The sequence below is a fragment of the Temnothorax nylanderi genome, unplaced genomic scaffold (assembly GCF_030848795.1).
Source record: "Temnothorax nylanderi isolate EJ_2023f unplaced genomic scaffold, tnyl_v1.0 TNYL_tig0263_pilon, whole genome shotgun sequence".
Classification (NCBI taxonomy): domain Eukaryota; kingdom Metazoa; phylum Arthropoda; class Insecta; order Hymenoptera; family Formicidae; genus Temnothorax; species Temnothorax nylanderi.
This window is the reverse complement of record NW_027249325.1, coordinates 243,563-263,847: the sequence shown is the minus strand read 5'-3', so window position 1 is coordinate 263,847 and position 20,285 is coordinate 243,563. Positions and strand designations below refer to the sequence as shown.

Sequence of the window (20,285 nt, the reverse complement as noted above, 5' to 3'; positions counted from 1 at the left end):
CCATTCAACGTAGCATAATCAAAAATAGCATTCGCATCCCTTGAAATCAACTCAAGACCATGAAGAATGTCGGCGCGAGTACATTGTAGATATATTTGTACATCATCAGCGAATATCATATGATAAACAAAGACAGGAATCCACCTATATCATTGATATAAAGAGCAAATAAAAGTGGGCCAAGTACAGAGCCCTGAGGGACACCAGTCGACGTGAAAAGCCGCTCAGAAAAGTTACCCTCATTATCGAACACAGCTTGAGAGCGGCCAGTCAGGTAAGAAAAATCCACGCGAGAACCTCATCAGAAAAACCGATTTCTTTCAGTTTGATAAGCAAACGAAGATGTGGGGACCGTGTCAAACGCTTTACTAAAGTCGAACAGAATCATGATTGTAATGAGTCTTTTATCAATTCCCATTCTAATGTCATCACAGACACGTAAAAGAGCAGATTGCGTATTGAAACCGGAACGATACGCAGACTGTCTGGGATTAAGCAGGTTATGTTTCATTCAAATAGTCAGTGATTTGTGAGGCCACCATGCGTTCAAGAATTTTTGACATTTCAGGAAGGTTAGCAATAGGTCGCGTATCAGACGGTGACAGTGGAGTGCGAATCTTTGAGAGTGGGCGAATCAACGCACGTTTCCATGATGAAGGAAATATGGAAGCTTCAAGTGAACGATTAAAAGAGGAATGAGCCACTGAGAAATAACGGGCCAAGCAATGCGAAGAACATAAAGCGGGGATGCCATCATAGCCAGACGCGTAGGAGTGAAGAGGTCCATTAAAGATGAGCTTATAAACCGAGTCAAGCTGTATAGTAGAGAAAACAAATTCAGGACGTTGAGAAGTACAAGAAACTGAGGTGATGGCAGAGATAAAGTCGGCATATGTGCAAGGCAATAACGTACCAGACACAGAGACATAGTAAGAGTTAAGTTGATCAGGTGTGAAAAAGCGGAGAGGAGAAACAGACGTAGATTTAACTAGTCCCAAACGAGCAAGTTCTCTCCACATTTTAGCAGAATCAGTAATATTGGCAAGGGAAGCCAAGTGAAACTCACTTTTAGCACGTTTTATGTCATTGTTAAGCTGGTTGCGAAAATGACGGTATCTAGCATAGCCCAGTAGACTGCTTGAACGCCTGGCCTGCTTGTACAACTGATTGCGAGTACGGAGCCGGGATCTCAGTTCGTCCGTAAGCCATCGAACAGGAGGCTTCCTGATCACGGATGCACGAGCAGGAGCAAATACATCAAGTGCTTCAAGTAAGGTACCAGACAGCCAGGCGCAAAGCTCGTCAACATTAGAAGGGAAGCCAGCCAGAGTCTGAACGTTGACAGCAATAGCATCAAGATGTTCAAGGAACGCAGAGGCGTCAATGCTCCTGTAACCACGTCGCAGAATAGATTGATCCAAGTCAAGCTTACGATCAAGTGAGTACGACAATTCAAGTAAATCATGACCTGCGATGAATGGACTCAAGGATTTGGCATATGCAAGAACCTTATCACTATCATCAACAACTAGAACATCCAGCCACGAGTCAGAAGTAGCTGTATGAAAAGTAGCATCAGAGTTGACGATGGTCAAGGATAAGCCAGACATTAGCTCGCGCAAGTAGTTCGCCTCATAACAGTCGGTCAAAAGATTGCAATTTAGATCGCCGCCAATTATAATATTTTTATATATATGAGAGACACCAGTAAGTGATTCAACAAATTCATTTAAAAGACTGCCCTTAGGTCTCCTATATACTGACACGAACAACACTGCTTCATCACTCGGCAACCGAATTTCAATCATAATATATTCCGGAGCATTAAACTCAATCCCGATAGAGGTTGCAATTAACCTGACTTTTAATGAATCATGCACGTAGCAAGCAACGCCGCCGCCCACACGCCCCACCCGGTCATGACGAACCAGAAAGTAGCCATCCAAAGCCACAAGATCGTCCGACACACCCGCATGAAGCCACGTTTCAGATACAGAAATTATGTGATGAGAATTAGTACTAAAATGTAAGCGAATAAAGTCGATATGCCCACGAAGGGAATTGGCGTTAAACTGCGCAATGCGAAGCGAAGAAGGATTACATGCAGAGTCATGTCGGACGATCGAAGGCAACGGACGAGCCAGCGAGACGCGTCAGACCAGTTTAGCGAGATCAGCATCAGAGTCAATGCAGATAATGGGCTGTCCGTCGGAAGACCTTACGCATATATGGCCATTTTTAACCCAGACGAACTTATAGGCGTTCTCCCTGGCAATACGCTTGACTCGCTGTAGCAAGTCATACGTGCACTTAGGGAGCAGTACATTTACGTATACATATCGATCGGAACCAGCATCACATATATCACGCTGTTTGAGAGCACCCTTTTCACGCTTTTTAGAAATTATTGCATCACACACAGTACTAGAAGCAAGAGTGACAATCATCGAACTCGACGCTGCAGTCACCTTGGAACTGCCCTGAGTAGCAGCCGGTACTCCGTTGACCATTCTCACGCCAAGAACATGACTAGCCAAGTGAGGTACATTTAATGCTGCGAGCACATTTTCAGAGAGTTTCACAGGAGTAATGGATGTCGTCGACGGCAAGCCGGAAACAATAAGTTCATTACACAAATGAGCGTCGTGAGCTGGCCGAGCAGACTTCAGTTCATGGATCTCACGAACGAGATTAGCATTGTCTAACTCTAATTGCGCGATACGCCGACTATTTTCAGCTACAGTATCAGTAAGACGATTTAAGTGACTAAGTTTGTCACTGATTTCTTTATTAGTGCGTTGCTGACTGTCAATAAACACAGACAGCTTCGAATCTGACTTTTCCATGAAAGCAGTCAGCTTCGCATCGAGAGAGAGAGAGAGAGAGAGAGAGAGAGAGAGAGAGAGAGAGAGAGAGAGAGAGAGAGAGAGAGAGAGAGAGAGAGAGAGAGAGAGAGAGAGAGAGAGAGAAGGAGAGAGGATGGCAGGATCTGAGAAGGTTTTGTTTGTAGGAGGAAGAAGAAATTCGTGAGAGTAGGGGAGGAGTGGAAGGAGAGCTAGGAGGGGAGCGGAGGACTGAGGCAGAAGGAGGCAGAGACGCAGAAGAGGGATACAGCTGAGGAGGCGCAGGTAGAGAAGAAGAAGGAAGAGGAAGGAAGGGGACGGAAGATAGACGAGGAAGATGGAGGAGTCGCAGAGCATGATGAGGGTGTGGAACAAGATAGCAGAAGAGCTAGAGAAGATTAGGAGGGTGCTGGAGGGAAGGAAAGGGGGGTGAAAGGAATGGAGGGCGCAGAGAGCGAGGCAGGACCCAAGTCGGAAGAGAAGAGCAGCAAGGTGGAGTGGTGGAAGGAGTCAGAGGGAGAGGTTGCAGGAGAGAGGAGGGAAATGGGGGAGATAGTGGCGGCGGGAGGAAGAGAGACATCAAGGGAGTCCAGGGAAGGGGGAGAGGAAGTGAGGAAGCTAGTTTGGGACAAAGGGGAAAATATTATAAGATGGGTGGATGAGGAGGCAAGGAGAAGAGTTGGGAAGATGGGGAGTGGGGGAGAGGATGAGCGAAGGGAGGAGCAGAGAAAAAGAGAGAGAGAAAACGTGGGGAAGGAAGAAGGGGGGTCAGAGGCGAAAGAGTGGGTGGGGTACAAGGAGAAGAGGGAGGACCACAGAAGAAGGTGGAAGGAAGAGAGAAGGAAGAGAGCGGGAAATTGACGAGCCTGAAGGAGAGAGTAAGGAGGCTGGTGGAGGAGAGGGAACAGAGGGAGAGAAGAAAGAAGAATGTAGTCTGGAGGGGGCTAGACGGGAGGGACGCAGAAGAGAGGAGGGGTATGATGGAAAGGGTGGCTGAGAAGGTGTTAGGTAGGGTGCCGAGAATCAGAAGGGTTTGGGAAAAAAGCGGGGAGAGAGGGAGGGAGGTGTTAATAGTGGAGATGGAGGATGAGAGGGAGAGAGAGGAGCTGTTAGGAAGATATGGGGTAATTAGACAGAGGTGGGGGATAGGGGTGGATGAGGACCTACCCATTGAGGAAAGAAAGACGAGGTGGAGGCTGCTCGAGAAGGCAAGGAAAGAGAGAGCCAAGGAAAGAAGAACAAGGGTGGAAAATAAGAGAACATGGGTGAATGGAAGGGAGATTGTGTGGAACGAAGGTGAGGGGAAATGGGAGGAGAGTTGAGGGGGGAGGATAACGAGTCGCGGGAGGAGAGAGTGAAAGGCGCCGGGGTGCGGAGACAGAGTGACAGAGTGAGGAGATTGAAGGGGAAGGAGAGGGGGAGGAGGTAGCCTTAAAGGAAAGGGAAAGGGTAGAGGGCGAGGAAGGGAGGGAGGGAAAAGAATGTAAAGGGCCGTAATGGTCAGGTCGGGTCAGGAAGGGGTAGGATTGTAAAGGGTTGGGTACGTCCCTAAAAAACGCCAACTGTGTAAAATTCTATGTATGTGGTTAAGTGAGGAGGATTGTAAAGGTTTGGGACCGTTCCTTAAAAACGCCTTGCAAACCCTGCGGGGACAAACAATAAAGACATACATACATACATATATATATTTCTGTACAAACTTTAGTAGCAAGCTCTATGAGCAGAAATAAGGCAAAATATTTTATATAAACATAGATCTCAAAATGCTTTTTTAAAGAAAGTTATAGCAAAAGTTAGAATTTTGTATTGAGGAAATAATAATTTTGCCATGAATAAGTAATATGCCAATTTTATCCTTCTAATTGTATTTGTTATTTAATGTACAAACTTTAGTAGCAAGCTCTATGAGCAGAAATAAGATAAAATATTTTATATAAACATAGATCTCAAAATGCTTTTTTAAAAAAAGTTATAGCAAAAGTTAGAATTTTGTATCGAGGAAATAATAATTTTGCCATTAATAAGTAACGTGCCAATTATTTTATCCTTCTAATTGTATTTGTTATTTAAAATGATTGAAGGTAATTGTAAAAACTTTTATGATTACTAGTACCAAGCAGTATGTACCATGTAGAACATTGTCCCAAAAAGTGGAAGTTTGTATACAGCTGCATAAATAAAGTAAAATTGACATAAAATCTCTAGAGTGATAAATTCAATATTACATTGTATAGCTTGTATTGACAGGGATAGACAGGAGAGAGAAGGACGGTACTTTAAAATACAAACTTAAATAAAATTGTTTTTTATACATTTCGTATTTTGGTTATAACTTTCTAATGAAGCATTTTGGAGATGTATGTTTATGTGTTTGAGATCGTGATAATCCGTATCACAAAGGAATCGCGTTCGGTTGCATGTAAGCGCAAGCACGCTTTCAATAAAGTTTTGGATTGAAAGGACCACGCACTAATTATATGAAAAAAGTGGCCGCCGTTAAAATCGACCAAAACTACGGAAAAGTGTAGTTTGTGTGATTCCGATCAAAATTTCAAATGGGCACAACCCTCAAAATATGCTAGTTTTTAAGCTACGAGCCTATAAAGCTAATATTGGTGGTATAAAACGTACACATATTATACATAGTATACCCATTTTTTTGGTACGCGGGGAAAATCTTTAACTACTGGGATCCCAGACCCATAAAGAGCCTGGTTTACCCAGTAGCCCCCGAAGGGGAAGTCTGGGAAAGACGAGGGGAGTGTGGGATTCTGCGCGCGCCGCGGTGTGCCCTCGTAAAACCCCTCATAAACCCCCGCAGGTGGCCCTCTATCGCGTTGTGGCGGGTGCCCCGGGAACGAACTTAATCATGACTTCCGGGACACCCACCGCCCAGCGCTGACTGCGCTTCAGTCCCGCCCCTGTTCCCGGGGGCTCCCTTTAGGGATGATCTATTTGTGGCGGGGAGTGGCCACCATTCTCCCCGCGGCTCCTCCTCGTTGTTTGGCGGAGGCTGGAACAGGTCCGAGATTCCCAGCTCGGATTCCGACATCCACCGTCCGCGAGAGAGAGACAGGGCTTGAGCTAAACTCACCATTCTCTCCCTCCCGCGAACTGCTCGCAGCGACACGCCCGCCGTCGGGCGGGCGATTTTGTCTGCCCCCGGGTGTCGAGTTATGTTCCCTTCACTCGGGGGACCTTTCCCTCTTTGCTTCTTCCCCCCCCCCCCAGGAGGAGGGGGGAGAGCAGGGGGGTTTGTTATTCAGGAGGAGGAGTTTCCTTCTCCCCACCACCCCCTATTATCGTATTCCCCCGCGTCCCTTATGGGAGCGCGGGGGTGTCCGGAGGTTTCCGTCAGTGTCGCCGGCGGGGAGCCGGTCCCCGCGGCCGGACGAAGGTCCCTCCGCCATTCGTGTCATTAGCTGGATCCGGCGCGGTGACTTCTCCGCGTCGGATCCGCTCTGCCGCCTCCTTGGCGCTCATGACCGCGTTACAGAACGCAGCCATGGCGCGCCAATTCTCCTCCCTCTCGACCATTGCTGCCACTATGGCCGGGAAGGAGAGATCCCGGCCAACGCTGGCGCGGAGGACCCGGCGCTCCTCGGTCCACGCTGGACAGTGTGCCAGCGTGTGCTACGCCGAGTCCATGTCTTCTCCGCAGTGGTGGCACTGCGTGGTGTATTCCCGCCCTATACGACACAGGTACTCACCGAAGCAGCCGTACCCGGTGAGCACCTGTGACATATGAAATGTCAATCCGCGTCCCCGTCTGGAGGCCCATTCCTCCAGACATGGCCGGACGGCTTCGACGACCCTCCTGCCGGATAATCCCGGATCCTCGAGATACGCTCGCCATTTGGCGAGGAGGGTCGTCGCGGCCTCCCTGCGCACAGCCGCGCGGACCCCGCCCGTCATTGGTACTCCCATCCTCTGGAGCTCCCGCGTACGCCAAAAGACGTAAGCGTACTTTTCGGCGAGGAGCTCCATCGGTGGGAGCCCGGCCAGGGTCGAGGCCGCCGCGTGCGAGATAGTGCGGTAACCTCTCGCAATTCTTGTGGCCACCAGCCTTTGCACCCTCCTCACGGGTGCCTTTAGGCTCTCATTGGTGGCCATCAATGGGGCCCATATCGGGGCCCCATATAAAGTTACCGACTGTACTACCCCGCAGTAGAGTCGGCGAGCGCTGCTGCTCACCCCCCTTAGGTTGGGCATCAGCCGGCAGAGGCTCTGTGCCACTGTCGTTGCCCGGGGGGTTATACGGGCTATATGCTCGCCGAAACTCCACGTGCCGTCCAGCATACATAGTATTTTTTTACGTGTGAAAATCTTCAACTATTGGGGTCCCAGGCCGAAGCCCGGTTTACCCAATAGCCCCTCCGAAGAGGGGAAGACCCCCCCCCCGCCCTCCTGGTCGAGTGACGAGGGGAGTGTGGGATTCCACTCGTGCCGCAGATAGCAACACGCGCAGCCTACCCACTAAAACCACACGGGTGCCAGCCTTGCGCCTTATTGGGAACGCCCGGGAACTTTTAATAACTACATCCAGGACGTTCCCGATGCTTAGCCCGATTTGGGCTTCCTCCTACGAGCCATTGAAGCTCGGGGACTCTTCTTTATAGGAATCCACTTATCGATATGTGGCAGAGTGAGGGCACCACCCACCCCGCCACCCCTCCCGTTGTTTGGGAGGTATTGGCTCGACACCCGGGACCATCCGGAATGTCGAACCTCCCCTCCTCCGGGTCCCTCCACCGTCGGGTGAAGGAACCCGGAGATACAGCACCTCTCTTGCCGCAATTATATGGTTGCGGCAATTCTCCATCGATTGATCGGTGGAGATCGGCAGGACCAAGAGGGCAGGGTACGGAAAGTTCCTAAAGGGAACCCCATCATAACCCCCATGGTCCGCCGAAGAAATCATTATTCGGAGGAATCCGTCGCCGGGGGTTCACGCTCCCCACGACGGATCCGCTCCGCCTCCTCTTTGGCGGACATTATCTGGCCGCAGAAGGCCAGGAATGCCCGCCACCTCGTCTCGTTCCCGACCATAGCCGCCACTATGGCCGGGAGGGAGAGGTCATTTCCGACCTCCCCCTGTAGGACACGGCGCTGTACTGCCCACGCTGGACATTCTTCCAGCGTGTGCTGCGCCGTGTCCTCCTCCGCGTCGCAATGGTGGCATTTGGCGGTGGCTTCCTTCTTGATTCGGTGCAGGTACTTCCCGAAACAACCATGTCCGGTCAGCACCTGCACCGAGTGATACGAAACCCCGAGACCCCGACTGCCCAGCCAATCTGCCAGGCAGAGTCGGATGGCTTCGACGGTCCTTTTGCCCCATTTTGGGGCGGCAAGATAAACTTTTTGCCACCTCCTTACAAGGGCCGCCTTCTCTTGGAGCCTTATTGTGTTACGCGCCCTGGCCTGGACTGGCATCCCCCGAGCTTGCAGCTCCCTTGTGCGCCGATAAACTTCGGCTTGTAGCCTCGCTGCAAGCTCCAGTGGGGGAAGTCCCGCCAGGAGCGTCGCCGCATCATGCAAGACCGTGCAGTATGCCCGTGACACCCTCAGGGCTACCGCGCGCTGAACTTGGCGTAGAAGCGTCTTTATGCGCGCGGAGCCCTCCACCGCTGACGCCCACACAGGGGCGCCGTAGAGCGTCACGGCCTGCACGGTCGCGGCGTAAAGTCGGCGAGCACGACCGCTCGCCCCTCCCAGATTCGGCATTAACCTGGCTAAGCTGTTAGCCACGCCGAGTGCTCTGGGAGCCAGGCGAGCAAAGTGCTCGCCGAAGCTCCAAGTGCCATCTAACCAGAGGCCCAACACTTTCATGTGGGCCTCCACGGGGACTCGGGTTTCCCCTACCTCTATGTGGGCCTTAGGTGGCTTCCCCAAGGAGCGGTCGTGGAAGAAGACCACCTGAGTTTTATGGGGAGCCACCTTTAGGCCCGCTTTCTTCATCTCAGCCACCACCTTAGCCACCGCGACGTTCGCTCTGCGAATGGCCTCCTCCCAATTGTCGCCCTCGACCCCCCAGGAATTTGTCGTCGGCAAATCCATTTAGCCAACATCCTGGGGGGAGAGCAGCGCGCAGGATCGCATTGTAGCCCAGGTTCCACAGGAGCGGACCGAGCACCGACCCCTGTGGAACCCCTCGTACGACCAGCCTGACCCTCACAACACCGTTTCGGTCTGTATAGACCAATCTCCTGTCCCGGAGATAATCATAAAGCACGGCCATTATATACAGGGGCACATTATGGTGGATGAGTGCCCCCCTGATAACCGGCCACGGCAGGGAGTTGAACGCATTCTCTACGTCGAATGACGTTCCTAAAACTACCCTGCCGTCCTCCGCAGCGGCCTCCGAGAGGGCACGGATGCGCTTAATTGCGTCAACCGTAGACTTGCTCTCTCGGAAACCGTACTGGTCCGGTGATAAGTCCGGCGATAAGGCGGGAGTTTTCGGACACCTCCAACTCCATCTCGGTCTCCCCATTAGCAGCCGGGGGGGGGGGGGGTTTAGGTCTAGGCCCCCAGTAGTGCGATTCTGTAACTTGTTATGAGGTATCGACTATCGTTGCGCAGATATTTTATATGGTAAAAAAGCTGCGCAATTGTCGTTATAGCTCATAACGACGGCATAACAAGTTACAGAATTGCACTACTGCCAGGCTTAGTTCTCTTCCTGGAAGAAGCGCAGGCCTTTCCGCCCACTCGGTGACCCGCTGGTTTGCCGAGGTCGGCACACAACGGGCACCTAAGTGCGGCCGAGCAGTCTCGTGCTCTATGGCCCTCCTCGCCGCACCTGAAGCAGCGAGAACTTCGGTCCACTACGCTCGTGCACTGCGCCCGAACGTGGCCCCCCTCCAAGCAACGGAAGCATTGGAGGGGCCTGTTGTCGAGCGCCTGCACACGGGCAACGAACCATCCGATCTAGATGTGATTGCCCTTTCCCAAAATTGTGTTCGCAGTCGCTAGGGGGCACCTGATCCAGGCGGTCCTAAATCCATTGGGCCCCCTGCGGAACTCACCCACTTGGATGTGTGTGGGCTCACACTCGCCGGCTTTAGCTATCGCCGAGGCCAGCTCCACCTCAGTAACTGAATCTAGTATGTCTAGAACTCTCATTTCTCCCGTCTTGCAAGGTCTAGCCACCTGGCCGTCCCGCAAAAAGAGTGGACAGGCGCTCAGCTAGGACATTCGCCTTAGCCGCGCCGTCTTTACCCGGTACCTCTATCAGTAAGGCGCCCGTCTGGGCCCTTTTGGGTTTGAACCCCCGGGTTATTCCCAAGTTTTTAAGGGAAATGTGCTTGGTAACCTCCTGCATTAGGGAATCATATTCCCCGTTCAAGCTGGTAATAGTTATTGCCGCTGACGCGGCAACTTTCTCTTACCAGAGTTGGAAGCCTTCCCGGCCGCGTTAGGCTTGGCAGGTTTCGGCGTAACTTTGGCATTGTTCTTCGAGCCTGAAGAAGCGTTGCCAACGTTTATTGCCTTGCCAGCCGTCGACTTCTTACTCCCCTGCCCCCCCCTTTCCACGCCTGACTACCGTAGCCCAGGTATCTGCCTGGGCCCCGGCAGCACTTTTAGCGGGAGCGGGGGCAGGAGTAGTCTTGCTGGTGAAGGCTTTGTTGTTATTCTTGGAAGCGGGAGTCTTTGTGCCAGACTCCTTAGCCTTTGCCTTACCACCAGCACTTCTCTCGTTCTTGGCTACCGTACTGGGCTTCTCCTTGCCCTTCTTAACGTTCGCCAAGGACGTTTTGCCCTTTCCTGGTTTGGGTTCCGAGGGGGGTCGTTTCGCCTCAACCAGAGTACTGTTCGCCGCTTTACTTGCGTGCAGCGGGGCAACCCCGATTCTGGCTGCCAGACTCCCAAACATACTCTCCTACTTGTTGGAGAGGACGCTCAGGAGCCTGTCCTCCAACGGCTGCTCACCTACAGGTTGACCCATAGGTGGCACTTCCTCCTCCAACAACGTAGAGCCAATGCTCTTTAAAGGGGGCCTATACACCGGCGGCTGGCCCTTCCTACGCATGTCGGCCACCATTTGAAGCCGTTTAGCTTCGGACGCTACTTTCTCGCGTCTCTCTTTCTCCTCCTCAGACAGTTCGTCGGACGACGACGGGGCAGGCTTAGCTGTCTTCTTCCGCCGGCGCAGGTTAACTCCCGCTGCTGGATTTGGCACATTCAGTCCCTCATCCACATCCATGGGAGTGCCTGAATTTGCTGGAGTCTCCCTCCTAACGATTGAGGGCCTTTCCATCACCTCGTGGAGTCTCTTATTGTCCTCCTTGAGTGCTGCGATTTCAGCACGGAAGGTTTCGAGCTCCTGACGAATTTATTTTCCTCCCCACCCATCCGACCAATCATGTGACTGACGGCAGCCGTGATGGTTGCCGCCGCTCATTCAAGTCGGTTCCCCTTAGCTTGCTCTATCATCTCCCTCTCTTTAACCTTTCTCCCTTTGGAGAGGTTAGCAGGGACTGAGGTATCATAGAGCTCCCTCAGCCTCCGCTCCTCTTTCTCCCTCTCTTTCCTGGCCCATTCTAACTTCTTCACTTCGTAGGCTCCGGTAGTCACCGGCCTGCCTCTCTTTCCCGTTTTCTTGGGGTCCTTCGAATCAACCGCAGCAGTGTTGTTTAAGGTGGTCGAATCCTCCTTTTCCGACTCCGAATCTATTGCGATGGACTCTGCGTCGTCAGATGTGTTCTCGTCATCCAGAGGCCCTTCTCCAAGAACTCCCGGCTCTTTTGGAGAACCCTGTCAGAATCCTGGTTTTTCCTGGCCAGGGTGAGGGCAGCAGAGTTGGAGACGCCAGCCTCCTGAGACTCTCTTAGGGTCTTGTCTCTCGCGCTCCTATCTCTAGCGCTCTTAGAACCTGCAGGCTTGCTTGCAGATCTCTTAGAGACGCTCGTCTACTTCTCTTTATCGGCTGCGATAGCCATTACACCGGGCGAGCTCGCACCTAACTCGCCGGGCAGCCCATCGTATGATGACGACGGGAGGTAGCTGGGACGATACCACCCTCTTGCCGGCCCCCGAGCATCCGAGTACCCGAAGAGTTTTTATTCTCGTTATCACACATATTCATAATTTTATAAAATGGTTTAATTTTGGGGTGGCCTTTCCCTAAGCTGGTTGTCCGCCACGACTGACGAGCCCAGCCTGCCCGAGCTCGGGTATTCCCGGGTTTGCCAAACCCGTATCGAGGACGCCCCACCGGTAGCCCCGAAGGACTCCCGGAGGCCGCCCCCGACCCCTGAGGCCACGCCCATCGGCCAACACCGGCAGGAGAGCACCCGCCATTTTCCCCGCGCGCAGACGAGGGAACCGGCCGAGCAAGCTCGATCCCGGCCCCCGCCGCCCGCGAGAGGACGGGGCACAGGGTGCTCCCCAGCCAGCGCCGACCGCCGCACCACACACGCCGCCGGCCCTTACGTCCGGCGGCAGGACACCACCGGCCCTAACCCGGAAACGTCCGGGAGGCCCGGTGGGTCCTTCTTCCTGCCCGGCCCCGACCTCGGATCATTTCCGAGCGGCCCGGACAACCCCCCGTAGGCCCGCAGTCCTAGGACCTGCCGGAGCACCGGAGTGCAATGGTCCCGGAACTGTTCCCCCATCCTGCCGGAGCACCGGCGTGCAATGGATGGAGGAACGGCCCACACAATCCCGTTGGACGGTGGGAGAATCACAATCTCCCTAACGGTCCCGGCCGACCGGGCGTTTGTAGTCAGGGTCGTCTTCCCCTACCGGCTGTTGGAGACTGGTTCGCCGGAACTAGCCAGTCTCCTAAACAGGGCAGCCGGACCCCCGGTTTTTTTTCTGGGTTTCTTTCCCATAGGACGGCCGGGTAACGGAGCTAGCCTAAGCTAGCTCGTCCCTCACGGTCCCGTCCGACCGGGCGGACTTTTTATAGAGGCCGCCTACCTCGCGAGTCCTGAAAAGGACTCCCCGGCCCCCGCCGACCTCGCGGCCGACGGGAGTTACAGTACTGCTGTGCTCGGGCACCCCGGGTGCGCAAGACCCGCATCGGGGAAGCTCCTAAGGGCCCCTAAGGGCCCCCGGTGGCCTCCCACGACTCCTGGGGGGATACATAGTATACCCACTCTTAGCGTTACCCAAGATCAACCAGCGTGGAGGTGGTGAGTGTCTGATCTCCTTTTTTGTTCTTGTTTTTTTGTTTTTATTTTTTTAATATTTTTTATTTTATATTCTTTTAATATTTTTTATTTTTTTAATACTTTATATTTTTTGTTTTTTTTCTTCTTATCTCATAGTGTTTTTTTATTGTCTCAAACTCCGTGATTTTCTCTATTACCAGCATCAATAATGTTATGCAATAATGCATTGCTTGGATATTTTACATTTGGTTGATGACGCGCATATCCGAGATACCAAATCACGCTTGCAATATGTGCACAGGTTCCCAGCGTTCTTGCCCCAGTCTTGCAAGTACAGTAATAATCCAATATAGGTTTTTCATCGATTATACCATCTTCATTCATTGGGCGGTTATTATTACGATATCTTATCCACAATTGGTATGTTGTCCTATTACGATGACGTGAATACACACGCAATCGCAATAAGTTAGCTTGAAACCTGTGGCTATCTAATTCCAATATTTCTGTATCATCTCTTGTGACTTTATCCTGGATATATGGACGAGACTCAATGAGAATCAGGTACCAGATTTTCCCATACTTGATTTAGATTATTTAAAAGACTTAACTGTAGGTATATATCAAATTAAATTGGTTCCTTCATATATCCATCAAACTAAGGAAAAAGCCGTTAAACGATCAAAACTGGATTTCGATTTCCTAATTATTCGTATGAATTTTACGTGCAATTTTTTGCCCTAACAAATCATGAGTCGTTACCAACGGCCTTGAAAAGTGGTCTCTGTCAAAGCAAGAACAGCATAATCACATCAGTTAAATTGATAATCAACTTATCATACTAACTTAATTGTACATAAAATGTACACTAATAATTTATTAAGGGGATGCTGGAGCCGCAGGCGAACTCGATCAGCGTCGATAAAGAAGTGCTCACCGACTATATCTGTCCTTGTATAGACAAAGATATAGACAAGGATAGCACGCTACATTGCACGCACACATACGCACGATACACATCGAAATTATACTTTTATATTACGCTTCCAAATCTTGATTTGGGGGGTTTATCGATGTTTTTATTGTTGTACAATTCAGGGGAACTTGTTTTCGCGTTCGTACCAATGGTATATCTCTTATATGAAATACATCTTGTGACGAGCTGACAGCTCGCCGCAACTCGAGACGCCATATTGGGATAAGAGTAGGATAAGGAAATCTGTACTTTCGTAATTTTTTCTCGTTTTTTATATAAAATCGCAGTTCCCCTGAATCATTAATGTATGTACTGCAATTCTGGAGAAGGATTTTTAATTCTGTCAAATTAATACGACGCTACGTTTCGACAAAAAATGCCGGTAAAACAGACGGCTCCAGCATCACCTTAAGCAACAAAAATCCAGTCTCGTTTAACAGCTTTTTCCTCAGTTTGATTTTATGTCATATACTGTCGTGTTTCATTTACTTATTATTTTATTTCATATATTATGTAGGGGGAGACCGGGGCTAAACCGCCAGTTTTTTTTCGGTGCCAATTTTTAACAAGAAAATAAATAATTTTAGTTAAATGTGGTATACCACTGTAAAGAGTGAACCTTTAGCTACAAAATTTATATAGGAAATTTTTATCTATGTTGCTTTGTTTAACCGGTATAGAGCAAAAACGACAACGGTGGAAAAATTGAAATCTCAAAAATGCCGGGGTTGAACCGCCACCCCCCCCGGGGCTAATCCGCCACACTGCATTTTCAATACATATACGTACATCTAATCCTGAAAAATGATAGGATACATTTTAATAATTGTTTTTTAAGAGAAAAATATAAAAATTTATTTAAAATTTTTATGCAAAACATTATTAAAAAATAATTGTTTTACCTATTCCATAAAACAATTTAGGCACGTAAATACAGAGGTTAACCAAATCGTAAACTCCCCAACGGCACGTCACATTGTCAACGCGGGCAACCACGGGGAATACGTGTGACGGCGTTCCGGTGCCATAGGATCAGCGCGGACCCTCGAGCAACCTAACCAAGCCGCGTTTCTCGCGGGGGAGCAATAAATAGCGACAGGGGGGTTAGAAAAGCTCGCGGTGGAGCGCGACCATTTTACCGACTCGACGGCGTCCTCGCGCCGATTCCTCGACGCGCCGACGACGACGACGACGACGGCCATGACCACCACGACGACGACGGCCACGACCACCACGACGACGACGGCCACGACCACCACGACGACGACGGCCACGACCACCACGACGACGACGACGACGACGACGATGACCACCACCGACACCACCACCACTACAACGGCGGCGACAATGACGCCGAGACGATGCGGCGAACGCTGGACGATGCGGTCGCACGCGCGACTGTCACTGACACAACGACGATTTACCGCGGTCGGGAGTCGGGACGATCTACAGCGCGCGCGGCATGTCAACTCTCGCGCGGAAATCGCGGGATCTCAGAGCCGTGCCGTGCCTCGCCGTACCTCGCCGACGTGCCGTGAGCGTGAGCGATCTCGAAAACAACGGTCCGCCATCTTTTCGGTCGGCCAAAACACCCGTTTTGCGACGATACGTGCGTACCATTTCCCTCCTACACAAACTGACGCACGTGCAAGGGAAGACAGAATCACGCTCGAGGGAAACCTAACCTGAAATCGCCGTGAGCTGAAGCCCGGCGCGCTGACGCGACAGTCATTGCGATAGTAATCCTGCTCAGTACGAGAGGAACCGCAGGTTCGGACATTTGGTTCACGCACTCGGTCGAGCGGCCGGTGGTGCGAAGCTACCATCCGTGGGATTATGCCTGAACGCCTCTAAGGCCGTATCCTCTCTAGTCAAAGGTGGCATTGATATCTCTAGGAGTCTCGTGAGTCGAAAGGCTCAAAACAATGTGACACACTACTAGGCGGCCGGTCCTCGCGGGCCGGTCGTCGCACGAGCCCGGTTTGCCGTACGGCGCCTCTGCCCGTCGTCGGGATCTCACCGCTTACGACGGCACGGCGTCTAACGGTCGAACATGAGTTTCGCGAGTTCGATGTCGAGACTCGGAATCGTCTGTAGACGACTTAGGTCCCCTCGTCGCCACAGTGACGAGACTGGCGGACCAGCCCCGGGTGCTTACTGGCGGATAAGCCCCAAACATAAGTTTCAGGTTTGATCGCCCACGAAATATTAGACATCAACGATAATGAAAAAACTACACTGGATTCGTGTTCAGCATGCATTACTCTTTATAATCACGTACCTCGAGATTTGGAGAGCAAACATTATTGCAGATATCACAATATTTCCACGCGCAGAAAATTTCACTTTCACCTTCCGAAAACACGTTTGCCCTCGTAAAAATCATAACACGGCAGGTAACCTGCCGAAACTCCGTTGGTTACATGGGTACCATAAGCAGCGTTTACAATGTTAATAGCGAGTTCGCACAATATACAGGTTCCGAGATATTTGATTTGGCGGTTCAACCCCGTTGGCGGTTTAGCCCCGGTCTCCCCTATGCGGTTCTGCAATTATAACTATAAAACAATTTTAATGTTTGATTGCATAAAAATATTAAAAAATTTATGTGTACGTACATATTTATAGTATTTAAGATTAATCAATGTCTGTGTAGGATCCTGATGATAGTATCTCATGTACGGACTGTAACGCAATATTTCTCGATGAAAATGATTATTCAGACCACATATGCCAGCCAATTAAAAATGAGCCTGTGCATCAGAAAAAAATTAAACGAGGGAAAGAGGAAGGTGATGTAAGTAATTTTACGCGTGGATGCTTAGTCCCGGTCTACAATAGATGTTTTAAGCCCGAAGCCCTAAGAAATTGACCAGTCACAGTTGATTATTCACATCAAATTTGAATGTGATTGATCAATTTCTAAGGCTTAGGGTCACTTCGACCAAGCTTCGATTAACTTAATCGTTGATTAGTCCATTGGAAATGACCAAGCATTTGTCAATCTGCTTCATGAGCAAATGCGATTGGTCATTTCCAATGGACTGATCAATAATTAAGTTAATCAGAGCTTGGTCGAAGTGGCCCTTAAGGCGCGGGTCCAAAGGAGATCCGTAAACCTAACCCTAACCGTAAGACTGTAACCGTAAAAGTTGGTTAATTTGAACTTTTACGCCCGCGGTATGTAACGCGGTATTATGGTAACGAAGAGAGGTTAGATTCAGAGTTGCATTCAGAACGGGTGTGAGGTTATATGTTTATAATTGTTGAGAAATGTGTTCTAATAGCAAATTAAGATATTTATGTTATGTCTATGTATTCTATGGTTCATGCTTCCGTAAACTAATTTGAAGGCGCCTTGATCGCCTTCCGCGATTATTTGTTTCGTTGTTTACTTCCGCCTTTTTCCTCGCTAGCTCTCGCGCTGTAAAGGTCATTCTACCGTTAAGATCGTTGAGACCACGTTTATAAAGTAAAGTATATTAGCCACGCATAATAGAGTCTGTTCAGTCTGTTTCGTGCCCATTCCCCATATTTCATCAATAATCATAGAAATATTTACAATAAATAACAATGGACTTGACGGACCAACGTTTAATTGAGTTAGTGGAGAAATGTTCTTATTTATACAATAAAAGCAGTCCCGATTATAAAGACAAAACAAAATCACAAAATTCGTGGTGTAGCATTGCAGAAGCGTCAACGCAACAGGTATGTACATGTATGCATTATCAGTTTTATTTATTTATTTAGTTCTATAGTAATACAACAGTTTATACATATTGTGTACTATAATTTAATCATTCATATTATTATGCAGCTGCTGACTGTGCGAACACCGATGGGGCCAATTGCGAAAACGTTTTATTCGTGAGAGACGATCTTTAAAAGCAGGGCTTCCATCCGGCTCAGGATCCTCAAAACAGTCCTAGTAATCTGTATAAAGCTCTGCAATTCTTAGAACCTCATGTTCAAAGTAGACGGTATGTAATTTATATAAATATTATCATATGTTCACTAAATTTATTATATTATGTATTTATATTTATCCTTTTTATACACTATGTCCTTGCAGTGCAGTTTGCTGAAAATTGACTTCGTATAGTAAAAATATTTAACAAAAACATACAGATGCGAATAGAAGTTTTTATCTGCATTTGTTCGTTTCTTAATTAAAGATAGTTGATTATGCTATCAGGACACGTGGGAATGTTTTAAAAAGAAGCTTGTCACCATCTGAAGAATCTACATGGGATACGCTAGAGACTGACGATCCAGATGTGATGGAATATCTGAAAATTGTAGAGAATAAAAGCAAGCATGAAATACAAGTGAGAAATGAGCTTAAAGAATCAGATTTGAAAGTAAAAATGGAACCATCGGATAAAAATAATGTCAATTTACTGAATGTTAAGACTTCAGCTGTTAATAAAACATATACAAACATTGTAAATGACAAAACAAGAAAAACTGTAAAAACCACTGTAAATGCCAATGATGATACTTTACAAGTTGTTTATGAAGCATTACAGAGTGTAAAAGGACTATGTAAATCTGCTGACAAGAGGGATAATGTTGCCTATAACTTTTGCATGACTACGTACAGTCAATTGAAGAACATGTCGAAGAAAAAGCAAAAAATCGCTCGTACCAGGATCAACGCCATCATGCTAGAACTGGAATCTGACTCAGAGTAAACAGTATTTTATTTTTTTTCATTTTGTGATTCTATCCAAAGAAGTTGGTTTTGTTTCCTATTAGTTGGTTTCGTTCTCTATATTTTTAAAAGTTACTTATTTTTAGTAAAACGCTATTACATACTTATATTAGCAGTAACAAATATACTATATATATACTATACAGATAAGACAATTAGAAAGGTGCTTTTTTAGAATAGTATTAATGAATGTGATTTAATCCAAAGAAATAAGTTTTAGTTTTATGTGTTATTAAAGTACAATCACATGTGTAAATGAGTCTAAACACTTTCAAAATTGTTGGCTGTTAATGATTTCAAAACTTTCAAACTATCTCTACTATAATTTTGTGCAATGTACAAGTTTCTTTTTTATAAATGAATGTTACGTAAATAAACACAGCATAAAAATTTTACAAACGTAGCAGTTTATTATATTATTATAACAGAGACTTTTAATGTAGCTGTTATCCAAAGTTTATTAATAAAGATACAATGTGTAATACATAATAAGATTGTTATTTAATGAATCATTTAAAATAAAAGAATGATAAACATTCTGCAAAATATATGTCGTTCTGAATAGTTAATATTTTCGCGAGTTGTACAATTAAAATGATCCTCTTGTAATATATGCTTCTTGCCACGAAACTGCGCCTTCTGGAGAAATTAAGTACTCGGCAAGGGTGTCACGTATGGTAACATTCTTGCGTGTAGCATTATAAGCTCCCATTCTTCTCATGTTCCTAAAGATGATATTCTCTTCGCATTGTCTCCACTGTCCAGATATGACATTCCCATTGTCGTCCCATGTATCAGCGTAATTTGGAGGACAGTACGTAGCATTTTCTGATTTTGAGATTAATTCTGACATCCGGAGGAAGTTATGAAGGCACAATTCTGCACACACAATCCATTCCGCAGTATCAACATGTGCAATAATTGTTGATCGGAAGATTCGCCAACGACTGGCCAAAATGCCAAAAGAGTTTTCAATAACACGACGTGCTCGAGAAAGACGGTAATTGAAAGTTTTTTGTGTCTTGTCCAATTTAGTTCCAGAATATGGTCGCATAATATAGCTTTTCAAAGGAAACGCTTCATCTGCAACCATATAATATGGAAACTTTGTGTCGGTTTCTGGTAAGCAGCTATCGTCTGGTATTTCCAGTTCGTTGTTATCAAGAGCTATTCCAAAAGCTGATTCTTTAAAGACTCCTCTGTCACTTTGTGAACCAAAAGCACCAACATCAACAAGAGTAAAAATGTAGTTAGCATCACAAACTGCCATTAACACAATGCTGAATGTTTTTTTATAATTGAAGAAACTGGTCCCAGTAATGTAAGGAGTTTGTACAACGATGTACTTTCCATCAATCGCCTCGAAACAATTCGGCATATTCCACAACTCTTGGAAATCTCGTGAGTACCTTCTAAAATCGTCAGCAGTAGGTCTTGGCAAACATATAGGCGATAACTTGTCCCATATAATCTTGCAAGTGTCACGGATAACTTTGCTCACAGTTGATTTTGACACGTAAAAGTTCCATGCAACAGTTTGCATACTGCAACCATGAGCAAGATAACTATAAAATAAAATATTCGTGTTATAATAGTTTAAAAAACACAACAAATTATTGAAAGTATTA

At 48.0% G+C, this 20,285-nt stretch overlaps 2 protein-coding genes across 2 annotated transcripts; both read right to left on the bottom strand.

Annotated features, from left to right (window-relative positions):
- Window positions 1-2,153: 2,153 nt before the first annotated feature.
- LOC139780115 (uncharacterized) lies at window positions 2,154-2,846 on the bottom strand. Its single transcript, XM_071718615.1, has one exon. The coding sequence runs from the start codon at window positions 2,844-2,846 to the stop codon at window positions 2,154-2,156; it is 693 nt and encodes a 230-aa protein (XP_071574716.1).
- A 3,630-nt stretch (window positions 2,847-6,476) lies between these two features.
- Window positions 6,477-6,956, bottom strand: LOC139780114 (uncharacterized). Its single transcript, XM_071718614.1, has one exon. It carries the CDS (start codon window positions 6,954-6,956, stop codon window positions 6,477-6,479), a length of 480 nt encoding a protein of 159 aa, XP_071574715.1.
- Between the last annotated feature and the right edge of the window lie 13,329 nt (window positions 6,957-20,285).